The sequence below is a fragment of the Miniopterus schreibersii genome, assembly GCF_964146895.1.
Source record: "Miniopterus schreibersii genome assembly, chromosome: 7".
In the NCBI taxonomy this organism is placed as follows: Eukaryota; Metazoa; Chordata; class Mammalia; order Chiroptera; family Miniopteridae; genus Miniopterus; species Miniopterus schreibersii.
In genome coordinates, this window is record NC_138108.1 from 21,800,839 (window position 1) to 21,819,550 (window position 18,712).

The window sequence follows — 18,712 nt, forward strand, 5'->3', positions numbered from 1 at the left end:
AGTCAGGGAAACATCACCTGAACTTAGAATATAACCTTTGGATATTTTAAAAGATAACTAAGGTAAATAATAAAGTCTTATTATATAAAACACATTGATAATACTGAACAATAAAAATACAATTAAACCTAAAACCTATTCCTAATAATTTTTGCTTCCATAATGGTATGATAGAAATTGTTTTGTCTTTAAACTGATATCAAATCAGAGGGAGGGAGGGAAGGAATAAATAAAAGATAGAGAGGCCAAGCCTGGCTCAGCAGTTGAGCATCGACCTAGGTTCCAGGAGATCATGGTTTGATTCCCAGTCAGGGCACATGCCCAGGTTGCGGGCTCCATCCCCAGGGGGGCATGCAGGAGGCAGCAGATCAAAGACTCTCATCATCAATGTTTCTCTCTCTCCCCCTCTTCCTTTCTCTCTCTAAAATCAATAAAGACATATTAAAAAAAAAGAGAGAGAGGATGCCCTACCTGGTTTTTGCTCAGTGGTTAGAGCGTCAGCTTGTGGACCAAGGGATCCAGGTACAATTCCAGCCAAGGGCACTTACTGGGTTGCAGGCTCAATCCCCGGCCCCAGGCCGGGGCACATATGGGAGGCAACCAATCGATGTGCCTCTTTCACATCAATGTTTCTCTCTCTCTCTCTGCCTTCTACTCTCTCTGAAAAGCAATGGAAAAAATATCCTCAGGTGAGGATTAACAATAAATAAATTAAATAAAAGAGGAGAAAAGGAGAGAGAAAAGAAATCTGGATATATATAATAATTACTTTCAAAATAAAACCAATCAATCAATCTAGTTGTTTTTCTTGGCAATAAGATATTGTACCTGATTTGCTTTAAATGTTCATTTACTTACTTTGGATTTGTCACAGTTTGATCCTTGAAGAATGTAAAGTAATTAGAAATGTCTCTGTCATAAGGCAGCCATCCATGGGTTCCAATAACATAATTCATGCTCACTGTTATCTAGAAAAAGAACATATGAAGATGGAAATTAAAGATTACAAAAAGCAACACAGAATAACCAAATGCTCACACGATGTAATCAGAAGTAGAGCTTATGATGAATTGTTAAGCTGTCCCTTCTTAGTGACAGTCACTGAATATCTTCTTTTAAAAATGAAAAGCTGTTCTCTCCTATGATTATAAAAGTAGGAGATTACCAAAAAGAAAAATCAGATACCTTTAAAAAATACAGGTATTAAATCTGAAAAATTACAAGAATTCTACCACTCAAAAAATACTATTATTATTTTTGTATCTTTCCCAACCTTTTTTTTCTGAGTAAACATACATTATACATAATTAGAAAAACAGGTCTAATTCTGGAATCTCCACTGTTCACTCCATTATACTCCATTTTTATAATTTCTAAATGATAAAACTGAAATAAAACAGGCCTAGGTTTGGTCCATGTACCAGGGTCCCAGATCCCTTACTTGCTAGCTCTGTGATTTTCAGCAAGTTACTTCTGAGATTTAATTTCTCATCTGTAGAAGAGAAATAGTAATACTGCCCATCCTTACAGGATATTTAGATGGATTGACAAAATTCATGTAAAGCACTCACTAGCATGCCCTGCATGTAAACTGTAATCAATTCTGTATTATCTCTCATTTTCATAGTTACTACTGCTATATGATAAATTTTAATAGCTAATAAGATGTTATATTCTATTTTTCTTATACAAAATTTCCTCATATTTTTATATATTTATTATTTCATATAAACTTTAACATAACAGCTGTGTAAGTGAAAAATACATTTTTATACTTGGTCAAATTCTATAAAAGTTTTTTCTTTTTAAAGCTTTAAAATTTTTTTATTTCCTCCATTTCTGTAAGTTGTAATGGATGGCAGTATGAAAAAGGTATAAATCAACTTACCAGTAACTCAGGACTGCCTTGAGACATAAAAGAACGAGACTGATTTTTGGGGACAACGGCCTTTATTAGTGGAATACCATCACTAATTCCCTATAAAAGAAAGAAGTTTAGTGGCTGATTCTGCTTATTTTTATTAGGCACAAACTACTGAAAATTGTTTCTTTAAACAAGAATGAACCATGTGATAATAGCATTTTATTCTATCAAAACATATCATCACTTCATTTAAAATGTAGGAAAGAGCCTGGCTAGCGTGACTCAGTGGTTGAGCCTCGACCTATGATTCAGGAGATCCCGGTCAGGGCACATGCCTGGGTTGCGGGGATCATCCCAAGTAGGGGCCGTGCAGGAGGCAGCTGATCAATGACTCTCTCATCATCGATATTTCTAACTCTCTCTCTCCCTCTCTCTGAAATCAATAAAGACATTAAAAATATATAGGAAATATATATACTATGTTTGAATGGCATACTTGAAACTTCTGAAACCCATCACCTTCATGTATTCTACTACTCTGCTGTTCAACAGAGATGCAAATTTTAAGGAGCATCAATTATTTAGGATCTTTCCTTTTCGCTAGCCATACTGACATGAACATAAAGTAGAAAAATACAAACCATATAAGAGTAAATTGTAACCTAACATTATTGGGAATACACTATGTGCCAAGTGCTATTTTAGGAGCTGTACATAACCTAAATATGAATTATAAGCCATATGAAGTAAAAAGTTACTAGACACAATGAAAGGAATTTTATCAGCATTACATAATAAATATAATATGTCCACCAGATTATGAGTAAATAGGGTGTTATGGGCTGCCCTATGTGTAATAAATAGTTAACATAGCAGGACTGAGACTGCTCTCCTTGGAAAGGCCTGCCTGCAAGATTGGCGCCCTTGCTGGCATCTGGGAACTTGGTGAGCAAAGAGTTCTTTACAATGATTTAAAACCTGTCCTCAATGATGAGGGTGGCTCACTATGCCTGGACTATTTGCACAAAGAATATGGTTCACGTTGAACACCTGCTTTTCTCCTGAGTGTGTGAAATTTTGGTATGGTATACAGAGGGTACCTGTGTGACCAACCTCTAATAAAAACCTTGGGTGCTGAGTTTCTAATGAGCTTCCCTGGTAGACAAAAACATGTTTTTGCATTTTGTTACTGGAAGAATTAAGTATGTTCTGTGTAACACCACTGGGAGAAGACTCTTGTACTTGGGTTTCCCCAGGCTTTGCCCCACATGCCTTATGCCTTTTGCTGGTGTTGCTTTGTGTCTTCTCACTGAGCTAAATCTTGGCTGTGAATACACCTATATGATGAATCTGTTAGTCCTTCTAGAAAAATCACCAAACCCCGGCGTGGTTTTGGAAACCCAGAACACATCCTAGGAATTAGTCATCATTTCTAAGCATTTTTTTTCTATTTGTTCCAGGAAACTGAGAAACTTTTGGAAAACAACCAGCTTTGTAGAGTTTGTATGATTAAACATTAAATAAACATCTCAAGAAACATGTATCTAGGAACAAAGTGACAAAAAAATTAATTTGAAGTGTTTTCACAAACATGTGAAAACATATTTATATTAAAGCTGTAATTCATACACTCTATAAAAAATTTTACAGTAAATTATCAAGAAATTCTATAAAAATTTCCCATGATACTGAACCTAAGAAACATGCTACAATGATCCTTTCTCTAATGCAGAAATTGAGAAATTAGGCCTGTGGGACAAATTCAGCCTACTACCTGCTTTGTAGTTTGTAAGCTAAGAATGGTTTTATATTTTTAAATAGTTACTTATATATATGTACATACACACTTTGATTTTGTTTTAGAACCACAAAGTCCAAAATGTTTACTATGTGGCCCTTTAAGAAAAAGTTTACCAACCTCTGCTGTACTGCATGTGAGTTATTGCTTTTTCTATGTACATCTCTGAACTACTCTAACTTTTTTGCCAAAAGAATTACTATTACCTGTCCTAACCAAACTCATAGATATAAATGCATTTCATATCCACATTCTGAATTATTCTAAGTAATTCAGTATGTATATTTAAACATCTAAATTAGAAGGTACTCTTTCAATTACAGCATTAACCATCTTGTTTTATCTGACTACTCCTGATATTAGCAATTAACAATCTAACTTATTGGGCCATATTTTATACTTGAGCAGATATTATAATTAAGTGTTATTTTAGACTCCCTCTACCCATCATCTCAATTGTCACAAAGAGCATTTAAATAAAATGATTTATTCTTCCTTGTCAGGAAAATGTGAAATAGAAGAAAGAAAGCCAAAAGAGCCCATTCAGACTACCACTCCATAGCAAACAAAAGCTTTCAATAAGATTGTTCCAAAAATCCAAGAACAGATAATTCAGAATCATTTACTATTTTGGATTAAATATTATAACCCACCCCTACACTGAAGAATAAAAGGAACACTGAGGTGTACAGTAATCACAGAGAAAACTCTTTGACATTACCAACTTGGACATTACCTCTATAAAAAATGACTTGAGTTCAGGGAGGTGCTGAAATAGGTTTAGGACTGAAGTCTCAGTTTTGGTCTGCTTCTGCACTGCTTCCTCTGCTGATAATCTAGGAGGGTGTGGTTCCTTTAAAATAATTTTAAGGAAAAATAATTTCATAATTATATTAAAACATCTCTCACTGTATTCCTTCATACGTACTGGGCCCTAACTATAATGGACTACATACCATGCACTACTGCCAATTCCAGGACAGTGCTCAGACTATTCCCTCAGTAGAGTTCCTACCATCTTCATTTCTAGAGAAACCTTACTTCTAATTTAAAGTTTTTCTTATTGGTATCTTTCTAAATACCTGTCAGAATTAACTATTCTCTTATATTATCCTGAGCACATTACTTTATTTAGTATTTTATTCAGCACTTATTTCTTTCTATGTTGGATTACATATACTTCTTTATGGTCTCTGTCTTCCTATTAGGCAATAAGTAGCTTAAAGTCAGAAAACAAGTCTTATTCATTTACGGTTTTTCAACACCTAGAATAGTATCTTAAATATCTCAAAGTATCTTAGTAGATGCTTAATAAATGTTTGGTAAAATTAAATGCATTATGCAAAAGTCAAAAGTTGTAATATGGGTGAATCTTTAATTCCTGAAATAAAATAAAAATGTCAATACTATCAGAATCAAATTACAGACATTGCTGCATTTCTTTTCAAATAAATTACTGTTTCTTAATGTTAATGTCAGAGACATAGAACAGTATTATCTTTATAAATAAAAAGAAAATGACAAATCAAGTTAAAATTCCAAAGACACAGTTAAAATGCAGAATAGAATTTTATCTAAAAGGGATTCTTCTATCTCCATCACAAAGTATTAGATTATAGGTAATAATTGTGGCAGTTATAAGTACATCAATATTTAACTCTCAATTATTCATGTAAGTATTATTCACTTTAACTAAAAGGCTCATTTTTGTGTCATTTTTTAAAGTGATAAAGACTAATTAGCACTACTCTTGTTAAAAAAAAAAAGATAAAATATTAATGGTGCAAAAACATTACAGAATCTATTTCAAAGCCCAATGAAATGTTGTTTTATTGTTACTTTTGCCTTCTGTTTCAATCAGCAGGTAACAAATCAAGCACTGACTTTAAATATGACTATCATGTAAAAATCAATGTTGGAGGTTTTAAACTGTTACTAAGGAATAATAGCAATTATAAAATTCAGTCTGATAACTGAAAAAACAGAAGTACACCTATAACTTAAGAATTTAGACATACTGTTGCTATAATTACTGTGGAGATTTCAATTAAAAGAACATTTACTGCACACATACTATATGCCAGAAAAATATAAAATGATGAAGAGACGATTGCTGCCTTTTACATGTTTATAATATAGTGAGGCAAATAAATATACAACTAAGGCAGAAATTGTCAAAATTAGGATTATAAATAACAGCCCAAAGAACATGGAAAAGTAATCTGGTTCAACAAGGGGGCTTACAGCTATAAATTCAGAGGAAATATGGCATAGCAGAAAGGATTTGGAGTTTGATGGTCATACATTCAAAGCCTGCCCCAGTAACATTCTAGTTGTGTAAACTAGAAAAAGTAGTATTTGATTTCTCTAAGGTGTTGTAGGCTAGGTATTATTTTCTATGAGGCTTGGTTTCATCACCTGAAAAATGAGAATAATTGGGTATTTATTGTGAACGTTGAGTCAATCACCTTGCACTGTGCTTGCATAAAAAAATAAATACAGACAGACTTAACAAGTAGTATATTATTGTGCCCTGGCTAGTGTGGTTCAATTGATTAGAGTGTCATCCCATACACTAAAAGGTGGCAGGTTCAATTCCTGGTCAGGGCACATACTCAGGTTGCAGGTTTGGGTTCAATCCCCAGTTGGGGAGCGTACGGGAGACAGCCAATCGATGCTTTTCTCTCACATCAATGTCTGTCTCTCTCTCTCTCTCTTCCTCTCTCTAAAATCAATTTAATAAAATTTTTTTAAAGTATAGTATCGTGTATTTCTCATTTCTAAATTCATATACTAACAAAGATCAAGACATCTTTGAAATCTAATATTGGATTAACTTCTATGAATCCAAAACTGCGTGTAATCAAAAAGACAATTTAACTTTAGTTTAAATAATTTTAAACTAAGGTTTTAAATCATTAAAATCCTTGAAAATACTGGTAGCACTATTATTCCTTAGCAATTAAATTCTAGACTTCTGATATACTCAGTAACTTTTATGATTTACCTTTAACAGTTGACAAGGTGTTTGCCCAAAATTATTAATCATTCCTTCTAAGGCTTTTCTTTCCTTCTCATCTGTTAAGGCATCCAGATCCACAGCTCCTAAAACCAGGAGAAGTAGTCAACTCGCTATAGAGTGAAAATAAATCAACAAGCCACACAACTGAATGATATGTCAGAGACTGATTAGTATATTTTCATCAAAATATTATTCCATTCTTTAACTTATAAGAACACTTTATGGGGTAATGTTTTAAAAAAGAGTAAAACACCAAAATTAAATATGTAAAAAATAAATTTTATCCAATGTTTAGAACTAAAATATTTTAAACAAATTTAACAGGTAGTCTAAAAAAGTTTCTCTAAGAAAAATACAAACTATACTTATAGTATACCTAATTGTTTTCCTCATCATAGTCAAGTTGAAACAAGTTTAATAACCACACAAAAATACTGCTATTAATAAATGTTGGGGAAGGTACTATTATGGTTAACTGATTATACCCAGCTATACCCAATATGAATTGTTACACGCTTAGTAAATGGACAAACTAGGTCAGTCTGATTTCAAAATCTATGCTCCTAACCATCATGTATACTACCTCCCTACGAATTTTTATAGAAGAAAAACATGTCTGTCTAGTTACAAAAAGGCTCGTGGGCTCTGCTAAAATTCATATAACTTCATACTATTCACATTCTTTAGAACTATTAGCTCTACTGAAAGATTAGAAAAGAACTGCTTCTTATGGCTTTTAAAGTCTTCAAAAATGTTCTAGATCCTGAGCTAATAAACATTAGAATGTCATCTTTATCATTTAAAGAATTGTTATTTGTAATTCTAAAGACTTTCTTCCAAAGTCTGCTAAAAATTTAATACTAAATATTTAATGTAGAACCCGACTGAATAGGACACATATGGCCAGAGATAAAAACCTTATGCTACTAATAACTGACATTTATAATTAGCTTTGCAAATATACTCTTATTTTTCACAAAAATAGATCTCTCATCTCTCAAATAGAAAAGATCACTAAAACTATTTTAATGTAGTTTTTCTCATGTTAAATAGTTATGTCCAAAATACCATGTTATAAACACATATCAAATAATACTTTCTATCACTACAATGCAAGAGAAAAAACACATAGGCTTATACCTTCATAACTACAGTAATAGAAAACATTGAGTGCTTCCACTGCAGCTGGCCCCCTCTGTTTATAGCCAAAAATCAAATCTATCCATTCATGAAGATGAGCAGAAACATATTCAGACTCCTAGAAAAAGAATAAATAAGTAATACTTAATATAGAGATACCTTCCAACTACAATGTAAAGATGGGTCCTTTATAAAAGAGGAAATTAAGCATTTCTACACAAAATCTTACCACTGTAAATAAAATTATCTCCAAATTGATATTAAACAATTACTTATCATCTACTACATATATTGACTATATTCTATCTTGTACAATGTAGACACTGTATTTATTAATATTTACTACATATATATCTCCCAACTAATGGTGAAAAAAATAACACATCTTCTAATAGCCTAAATATTAACAAAAAATTAATGATAGCTCTGGAATGCATCTTTGCTGTAAAATTTCTATTGAAATAGTTGTCTAGAAATTCAATTCAAAGAAATAATAAAATCACGATGGAGTAAATGAAAGATTCTGTATATAATTCCCTCCACCCCATCCCACCAAAAGGTGGACTGAGTGGCAGGCAGAGGCTTGAAGGATCTCCTGGAGTTTGCAAGATACAGACAGTAAGGAAATTATTACTGAAGACAGGAGAAATGGGGACTCAATGTTTAGTTACATGAAAAATAGAAAGGGTAAATAATGAATTCATGGATCTGGGGATGGAGATTTCCAGGCAGAATGTTTTTAAGTGCTAACTGGCTTCTCTTAGCTGCCTGTGATAAAGTGTGGGAGGAGTAGGATGAGTTGGAAAAACAACAACACTGTTCAGTTTTAAGCATAATTACAAAAATATATATAAAGGATCCCGGTCTTGCTGGGTTCAAAATAAAATTATTTCTCATTCCCAGGACCACTAGAGAGTAAAGATTCCCAAAGTGACAAATGGCCTAAATCAATGATCAAATCAGTGTCACCAGTAAAATATGGCCTCAGGCAAAAGCTTAGTTCAGGAGTATGGCTATCAAACAAACTGTTAAGAGCTTTTCCCTCATAGAGACACTCAAGATAATATAAAGCATCTTAAAAATCTTAAAGAAAAAGAGAGACAACAATCTAAAAATGGAGTCACTTGTGCAAACCACAACTTAATATCTAATCTCATTGCAATTTCAGCCTATTCCAGGAATATTAGCTTTAAAAAATTCAATCTGGAATTACCTGATCAGCACTAGTGAGAAATTTGCATGACAGACCCTTGCCTTTCCCCCATAGAAAGCTGGCCTGCCTGAAACAATTCATTCTATGTTAGACTTCCTTTTTCTGCCCCCTTCTGCCTATAGAAGTCTTCCATTTTGTACAGCATCTGGGAGTTCCTTTCTATATGGTAGAAGAGATGCTGCCCAAATAATGAATTACTGAATAAAGCCAATTAAATCTTCAAATTTACTGAGCTGAATTTTGTTTTTTTAACTAGAATATTAAGGGCATTTTCCCACAGTAGCCTCCCACTCACCCAAAGGAGATAAGGGGCTGTTTTGTAAAGTAATTTGGAAGATTTTCATCTAATAGAGTTGATACATAAGAAACCCATACAATTTTAAAAGAAACTGTACTAGTTCAGCCTGAAAGATAGAAACTGTTCAAAAAAGTAGACAGACCTTTGGCTTCTAAGCTACTATGGTTAAGAAAGAAGCTGACAAAGATACTCATGTAAACAATGTTATTTTTTTAATGGAAAAGAAAGAATGATTGGGTGGGAGTGGTTTCAAGACCTCAAGAGTAGAACAAAAGAGCCATGGAGAACCACTCTTAGAGAACAGCACTGGATCCTAATAAAGGCACTGAGAGCATGTTCCTGCTAGAATTCTGAATTGTTATAAACCAGTTACTGCTAGGTGCCTCTTGTTTTCTCTCCCTTTTCAATAAGAATGTCTATTACAGTTCTGCCCTTGTCACACCACTGTTGTTATGTGGGGGAGGGTAACTTACTTCTTTAATTCAGTCTCCTGATCCAAGAGGAGACAGATCTGAGCAGTTTCATCCACACATTTAGATGAATAAGATGATTCTGGACTTTAGGCCTCACGTCTTAATGCAAGGATCAGCAAATTACTGTTTGTGTGCCAAATCTTACTATCTGCCAGATTGGTAGATTGGTCCAACACAACCACACCCATTTATTTTGCACTACAATGGTAGAATTTTGAAACAGACCTTACAGCCAATGAAAATATTTATTATATTGTCCTTTCTGGAAAAGGTTTAAAAATCCTTGTCTTACACAGATGACACTCTGGGAGGGTCTTGAGAAGAAACATGTTTAATTTGCATGTTGGGGAAATGTGAATAATTTATGGCCAGAGGGCAGACTTTGTGTGGTAGATTTAAGATGGTTGCAAATTCTTTCTCACTTTCACCATTGGGAGGTGGAATTTACTTTCCCTCCTTTTGTATCTGCTCTGCTTCTGTTACTGTTTAACCATTACAAGGTAGCAAAACTGATGCTGTGACAGCTCACAGCCTTAAGCCATGAGAAAATGTGGCTGCTTCCACTTTTGTACTCAGGGGAGCCCTGAGCTGCCATGTAAGAAGTCTGGCTACCCAGGTAGAGAGACCACATGAAGAGGAGATATCCCGAGACTACATGGAGAGAGAGAAAAGTCCAGTGTCTCCATGAAGCCTACATGACTCTAGCCTTAGCTATCGTATGACTCCAAGTGCATGAGAACTCCAAGCAAGACCAGGAGAATTACCCAATTGAGACCAGTCAACTCAGAGAACCGAGAGATAATAAAATGGCTATAGTTTAAAGCCACTGCCAGGCCGGGCGTGGCTCAGCGGTTGAGCGTCGACCTAGGATCCAGGTGATCAGGGTTCGATTCCCGGTCAGGGCACATGCCTGGGTTGTGGGCTGCAGCCGATCAATGACTCTCTCATCATTGATGTTTCTATCTCTCTCTCTCCCTCTCCTTTCCTCTCTCTGAAATCAATAAAGATATATTAAAAATAATAAAATAAAATAAAATAAAATAAAATAAAATAAAATAAAATAAAATAAAATAAAATAAAATAAAGCCACTACATTTTGGAATAGTTTGCTTCACAGAAATACGTAAGTGAAACACAAACTTCTAACACCTTAATAAGGAGCGTGCTTTCCTGAAATCCTGGACCCCTACTGAGTGTCACAGATAATACAGAGGAAAGTATCTGAGAAGCTGCTATAAGAAACATTGTTTTTCAGAGTTGACTTACTCATACATAGGGTTATTGCTTACAATTATTATAATCTAATACTGAGTATCATAAATTTAACAAGCTATACACTAATGACAAGGAATGTTTCCAAGTATTGGCCTAATTAGTTTTAGTGTCTGCCAACATTTCAGTTTAAATAGAGAACTAAGTGGGCTATTTGGGTGGGGGGGAAACCACATCACCTGCAAGATAATAATAAAATATCAACATTAACCTAATTCTCACTAGTCCTTTGATTCCAAACTGAAAATATAGCTAAAAACTAGTATTACTACCCAGCAGGGTGTGGCTCAGCGGTTGAACGTCGACCTAGGATCCAGGTGATCGGGGTTTGATTCCAGGTCAGGGAACATGCCTGGGTTGCGGGCTTGATCCCCAGTCAGGGGCATGCAGGAAGCAGCCGATCAATGACTCTCTCATCATTGATGTTTCTATCTCTCTCCCTCCCTCTCCTTCTCCTTTCCTGTCTCTGAAATGAATAAAGATATATTTTTTAAAAAACTAGTAATATTTTTTAAAGTGGCATTTTAGGATCTAGCTATCTTAGTAAAAACTTATAGAAATCCTTTAGAGAAAACAAACGCGTACTGATCCTTATATTAGATTTGAAACAAATGTGGGAACTATAAAACACCAAACTATACCCAGCCTGGTGATTAAAATAGTTTCACATACAACTGGCAGATACCTTATAGAACTGGATTTATTTTTGCTATATATCCATGGGACTTTACTATACTTTCACTATATCAGAAGATTCATAATCTTGGAATAAATTACTATATTATACTTCTAAAACATCATATATAATAGATTACAAATTAATCTAGAAAAATAATTAACAGTCAGATATACTTATTTCCATCCTCTGAAAAACACATACATCTTTATCTTACTAATCTCTCTAACAATGAAACATGAAAATCTTACCAGAGCTTTCCTATGTTTACGGATGAAATCTTCAGCTGACTTAGCCCATTTGGGGAGAATGACATCATTTACTCGTTCTTTGGAGGCTTGTAGATGACCCAAGTTAAATTCTAAGACATGTAAAAGACAAACATATTGAGTCATTTTAGATTTAAATAAATCAAGTAAAACAAATAGGAGGGCACATTCCTTAGCAAAACTGAAGGCTTTTTTCTTCTTTAATTAAGAGTGAAAGGTGAAAATCAAGTTCTCGATCTAAATTTACTGAACAGGTAAAAATAATTCTTATCTATTGGAATGTATTTATCAATTTAAAAAGTAAATGAAAATAAAAACGTTTTAAATTAGTTATTACAAGGTAAATCAGATTAATAAAAATTAATTTTGAGGGAATTAATTTTTAATTAATCAACAATTAATAACAATTTTTTTGTTGAGGAAAACTTATAGCTTTGACCAACCAAAACCTTAATCTGAACAAAATGCAAGATTAAGTATTCTTAAATTTAAAAATAATTAACACACTCCCTCTAATGGTTAATTTACAAAATATAACTCCTTATAGATCTTGGTTTAACCCTTACCTTAAACTCAAGATTTATACTTGTTTTATGAAAGAAAAATATATTTATATACCACTACTCTAAGTAGATACTGACATCATAAAGATTTGCTCATATAGTTAGAAGCCCAAAATGAGATTATCTTGCTCATACAGTGTGGGAAGGGAAAAGTGTTACTACAAAAGACCTTCATAAAAGAAGCTGCCTTAAAATATCAGTGTATCTCAAAGTAGGAGAGGGGTTTAATGTCATAGGATGACAGGACACATAGGGTCTGCAGTTTTGTTATCCCAACGACTGTAGAGCAGATATTGTTTGTTGGCCACCTGATAGTCATTCCTTGTTTTGTAGAAGAACCTTGATTTTATTAAGTTGCCCATTCCTGCCCTGTAATTCATGCCTGTTGCAGGTGACTGGTGTAGGAGTTGGCATATGACCCAGCTCTGGAGAATGAGGGTAAGTTATAAAAAAGGGTTTCTCACTCTTAAGAAATGACACAATTAACATTCTCACTTCTTTCTAAAACACAATTATATCTGCTTATGATACCTAGAACTGCTTTAATCATTTGTAACCATGACAGGCACTAGCCGAGGACAAAGCCAAAACACTGAGAATAGCAGAGTGAAAAAACAGAAAGAACTTGGCTTGGATGATATTGTTAAGCCACCTGAAACTATCATACCTCAGGGTTTTTTATGAAGGAAAGTATTAAAATTTTCTTGCTCACACAATTATAAGTTGTTTAAATCAGTATCTGTTTTACTAACATAATACTGATATTAATATTTGTTGGCATTCTAACTAATATACTTTGCTTTCTCCCACCTAGCTCATTTCAAACAAAGAGGCAATGAATGCACAGAAATGAAGGCCACCAGGACAGTAATGCAAGACAGCAACTGGCTCTGGTGAATGTCAGAAATTGTCAAGCTAAGAGTACCTTAAAATCTGCATCCAAATTTAATATGTTCATCCCACCTATCCCAGATAACCTGCTTTAGGAGATTCCAGTTCTATGACCGACTAAGAGTTTAGGATCAGACTCAGTCAACAGATTCACTTGACTTTCTGAAAGGGACGAATTCTAACTGCCTACTCTGAGAATCAGATTCCCTGCTAATAGCCTGTCCCAGCATGCATGGCTAAAGGACATGAAGCCCTGAATATGCTCTCCCTGGCCTGACAAATAATTCGACTGAGCAAGTAAAGGTCAAACATTAACATTACATGCTAGGGGAGGAAAAAGAAGTTGGTAATGGTCCTTTGACACTGTGAAATTTCCCTAAAGAACACCAGTAGTAACAATCTTGCCCATTTCCTTATTTGTGCTTAGACTAAATCTAAAACTACCTCATAGAAAAAGTATTTGGATATTTTTAAAGACTGTATTTAGCTCCATGATACTCTCCTTCAAAAACATAATGTGATTTTTCAAAAATTGTGATAACTAATGCTGTCATTATTTTCAGTTTACCTCCTGTCTTCTCCTCTAAATCAGAAGTCAGCAAACTTTTTAAATAAAGGGTCAAATAATAAATATTTCTGGCTTTGTGATCCCTATGGCCTCTGTTGCAACTACTCAAATCTGCTGTTTTACTGTGGAAGCAGCCACAATGTGCATGTAAATGAGTTGGTTGGCCGGCCATGTTCCAACAAAATTTTATTTATAAACACATAAATTTGCCCATGGATTTAGCCTATGGACTGTAGTTTGCTGATCCCTGGTCTAAATCCTCAAATGCTTTTAACCTAAGTTGCAATATGGCTAAAATTGCATATGGTCATTTTTGCTTTTCTAGTAAACACTGTGCTCTGACAAATTCTTTTATCAATTCAAATTTTACTCATTTACCTTACTTCATTGTAGCACTTCCCTGGAAAGTAAGACAAGTGCCTGAGCATCAGTAAGCCTGTTACTGAATAATACACAGGCAGAAGGAATCTTAAATACTCTATAGGACATCACGAAAACGTTCTGAAAGATATTTTTAAGGGTCCTCCACTGGGACCTGTTTAGTAAAATTTTTAATCTCCTATTTCTTACGATTTTGATTTTCCAAAAACTCTGGAAAATAGAAGAATTCAGGAATAAGTTCCTTCACATCATTGGGATTGTCCATGAGAGCCTGCCAGGTAGCAGGGATGGAATGGAATTGTCGATCTGCACAATCAAACCTGCATGTGGAGATTGAAAGAGAAAGGTGAATACTGGATGAGAGCAACAACAGGCATGAAACAAACCTTTAAACTCCCTTTAAGCTTCCTAATGATTAGTTTCTCTTTTCTTAATATTTCTCCTTAATGCCTAAAAACACAATTTGCTCTCCTTCGTATGACTATCTTTCATACTCTGTTGTCAGGAACTAAATACTATCATTTTAATCACTAGTATCATCTTAGTTAAAATAGTTGAAAACCAAATCACATTGGAGAAAATTTTTAATTAAATATAAACCTAAGACACCTTAAAAAACAGCACAATTTTTTTTTCCAATTACAGTTTACATTCAATACTATTTTGTACCAGTTTCAGGTGTACAGCTTAGTGGTCAGACAATCATACCTTACAAAATGCTCCTCCTGTGATCCCAGCACCCACCAGGCACCATACATAGTCACCACAACATCACAGACTATATTTGCTGTACTTTACATCCCCATGTCTATTATGTAACTACCCATTTGTACTTCTTAATCCCTTTGAAAAATGGCACAATTTCTGCTGAGTAAAATTTATTATAGAAAGTGAATGTTATTTGGATAATTTTAAATCACAGAGTTTAAATATCAAATTATTATAGTGTTAATATAAGTGGTTAACAAATCTATAAGAATGCTGCTGACTTAACCCTTGATACATAAATATACTTACAAACTCTTCTACTAAAAACCAGAGGGTGATTTAGGGAAACAGTCCTTGCATATACTATTACCTTATTTTAAAGTTGAAAGAAGCTCAAGTGGTCATGCTGCAATTTTATTATGCTTTCTCTAATCACAAAAAGTGTAAACTCCTTTTGTTTCATCAACATTAATATTATTTTCCTGGAGTAATTAAGTAATGACTTACTAAGTGACACTGATAACTAAATTGACTCTTTTTATGCCTAGGAATCTTGGTTTGAGGCTAAGCTAAACTTAGGAGAACTCTGAATTTAATTACCGTCAATGACTGGGTCATTAATACAGTCTAATGATGATGTATCCAAACTCAAGGAGAGGTACAGCTTTAAAAGTAGAATCTTTTTGTTTGTTGGGAGAGAACAGCTTTATTGAGATGTAATTAACATAGATATAATTCATGTTCATTATAAGTAGAAAATTCAACGATTTATGGTTTTTAGTATATTCAGAGCTGTGCATCACCACCACAATCAATTTTAGAACATTTTCATCACTCCAAAAAGAAAGCCTGTATCTATTAGCAGTCATTCTTCATTCACCCTACCTCTACCCACTAATCTACTTTCTGTCTCTATGAATTTGCCTACTTTAGACATCTCATATAAATCATACAAGACATGGCCTTTATGCCTGGCCTATTTAGCATACTGTTTTCATGGTTCATCCATGTCATAGCATGCATCAAGCTTTCATTCCTTTTATTCACTAATGGCCAAATAATATTCCATTTATGGCTATACCACATTTTATTTATTCCTTTATCGGTGACAGACATTTGGGTGTCTCCATTTTTCGCCACTGTAAATAATGTTGATATGTACATTTGTGTACAAGTTTTTGCATGAACATATGTTTTCAATTATCTTGGGTATATGCTTAGGAGTGGAATTGCTGTCATGTGGCAATTCTATGTTTAACCCTTTGAAGAACTGTCCAACTGTTTTCCACTGGGACTGCATCATTTTACATTCCCATCAGTAGTACATAAGGGTTCCAATTTCTCAGCATGCTCACTGACACTAGGCATCATCTGTCTTGATTATAGCCATCCTTGTGGCATCTCAATTTGGTTTTGATTTCAATTTCCCTGGTAACTGATGATATTGTGCATCTTTTCATATGTTTACTGGACAGTTGCATATCTTCTTTGGGAAAATGTCCATTCCAATCCTTTGTGTCCAGTAGTAAATTGAGTCATTTGTCTTTTTATTATTGTGTTGTAAGGGTTCTCTATATATTCTAGTTACAAGTCCCTTATCAAATATACAATTTATGAAATTTTTCTCCCACTGAATGGGCTGTCTTTTCACTTTCTTAATAATGTTCTTTGAAGCACAAACAGAATCTATTTTTGAAGCTTTGTAAAAAATTATTCATGAAATTAAAAGCTGAAAAAAAAAGGTTATATTTTACTGGTGGGAAAATTACTTGCTATCATGGTAAATGTAACATTTGGAGATGTGTAGTGATCTTGAGGACAGAGTCGCTCTTCTTGAAAGCCAAGGTTTAATGTAGTAAAACAGGGACTAAGAGACCCGCACTAATTTTGAGAAATAAAAGCTACATGTAAAGACAGTACAATAGGCAATGTTTACATAGCTCTTAATTGGGTAGGAAAGGCAAACGGCAATGTTAAAGAATAAGGCAACATGGAGCCAAAGTGTAGATCAGTAGAGAACTACCTGGAGGACACACTGAGGAACTGAAGATTCATGAAGAAGCTTGTTCCTTTAGGATCATTAGGAAAATGTGTATCATAGATAAGTTTCAAAAGTGATAGGTAATATGATATAGTGGCATCACAGACCTGTCTGAGCTGCTCCTAAGAGCCCCTCAGTCCTCCTCCTTTTTATTCTTCTTGATTAATAAATATTTTTAGGAGAACTACACAGGCATTGGTTAGGTCTGAATCTCTGGTAGATGTCTTGGATCTAGCTCTAAATCAGTTCTAACTCTAAATCTATGGTGGGTTGTTGCTAAAACCAGTTAAGAATCACAAAGGTACACTAGGTGACAGTAAAAAAAAAGCAATTCTCCCTAAAAGTCATTCGTGGCCTGGCCAGCATCGCTCAGCAGTTGAGCATCAACCTATGATCTAGGAGATCAAGGTTCAATTCTAGGTCAGGCCCACGCCAGGGTTTCCAGCTCAATTCCAGTAGGGGGCATGCAGGAGGCAGCCAATCAATGACTCTCTCATCACTGATGTTTCTATCTCTCTCTCTCTCCCTCTCCCTTCCTCTCTCTGAAATCAACAAAGACATATTTTTTTAAAAAAGTCATTTGTGGCCCCGCCAAGAGTGGCTCAGCGATTGAGCGTTGGCCTAGGATCCAGGAGATCAAGGTTCAATTCCTGGTCAGGGCACATGCCTGGGTTGCAGGCTTGATCCCTGGTGAGGGGCATGCAGGAGGACGCCCATCAGTGACTCTCTCATCATTGATGTCTCTACCTCTCTCTCCCTCTCCCTTCCTCTCTCTGAAATCAATAAAGACATTTTTTTAAAAAGTCATTTGTGTAAATCAATTTGAGTGACTCATTCTCAAACTAGTTTGGCTATGAGGCTACACAAATCAAAACCTAATAGAGGAGAATGAAAAAGATGTGGCCCTGTTATACAGTACATGACATGAAGGCAAAGAGTTTTTAACAATAATACACAGTCTTAAGAAAATAGTACATTTACACAAAACATACCTTCCACTTTGAAGCTGGATGTGGAGGGTAGTGAATGGTTCTGTCCGAATAAGATAGTGCATAACCCCGGCAGAATTTGAATAGTGAGTACCATAATGAAATTTATCAATAGTTCCCAAAGGATCCTCAAAATTTTCATATCTGAAAAAAGAAACTAAAGTTTTGTAACCATAACAGTAAAATTAAATTAGGAGGACATACAATACTTGTATTGCATTGTTGAAAACAGTTTTTAAGAAGTCCTTATTGCCCGGCCGAGTGTGGCTCAGCAGTTGAGCATCGACCTGGGATCCAGGCGATCAGGGTTCGATTCCTGGTCAGGGCACATGCCCGGCTTGTGGACTCAATCAATGACTCTCATCATTGATGTTTCTATCTCTCTCTCTCCCTCTCCTTTCCTCTCTCTGAAATCAATAGATATATATTTTTTTAAAAAGTCCTTATTAATATGTTTCAGAATGTATGCATGTAACCATATGATCATACCATGTTAATAAATGAAAAATTTTTTTTATTCAGTAATACTTTTTCCTGAACAATGAA

The 18,712-nt window shown here is 34.6% G+C and overlaps 1 protein-coding gene across 1 annotated transcript in view; it reads right to left on the minus strand.

The window, feature by feature from the left end:
- The window catches only part of NBEAL1 (neurobeachin like 1), a 114,957-nt gene that overhangs the window by 11,546 nt on the left and 84,699 nt on the right, over window positions 1-18,712 (minus strand). The window contains exons 42-49 of the mRNA XM_081143492.1: window positions 18,170-18,310; window positions 14,618-14,748; window positions 12,008-12,117; window positions 7,825-7,942; window positions 6,670-6,767; window positions 4,399-4,515; window positions 1,889-1,978; window positions 859-968 (exon numbers count right to left, since the gene is read on the minus strand). Of these exons, the coding sequence (XP_080999618.1) occupies window positions 859-968; window positions 1,889-1,978; window positions 4,399-4,515; window positions 6,670-6,767; window positions 7,825-7,942; window positions 12,008-12,117; window positions 14,618-14,748; window positions 18,170-18,310 (915 nt within the window). The remainder of the gene's footprint in view (window positions 1-858; window positions 969-1,888; window positions 1,979-4,398; window positions 4,516-6,669; window positions 6,768-7,824; window positions 7,943-12,007; window positions 12,118-14,617; window positions 14,749-18,169; window positions 18,311-18,712) is intronic.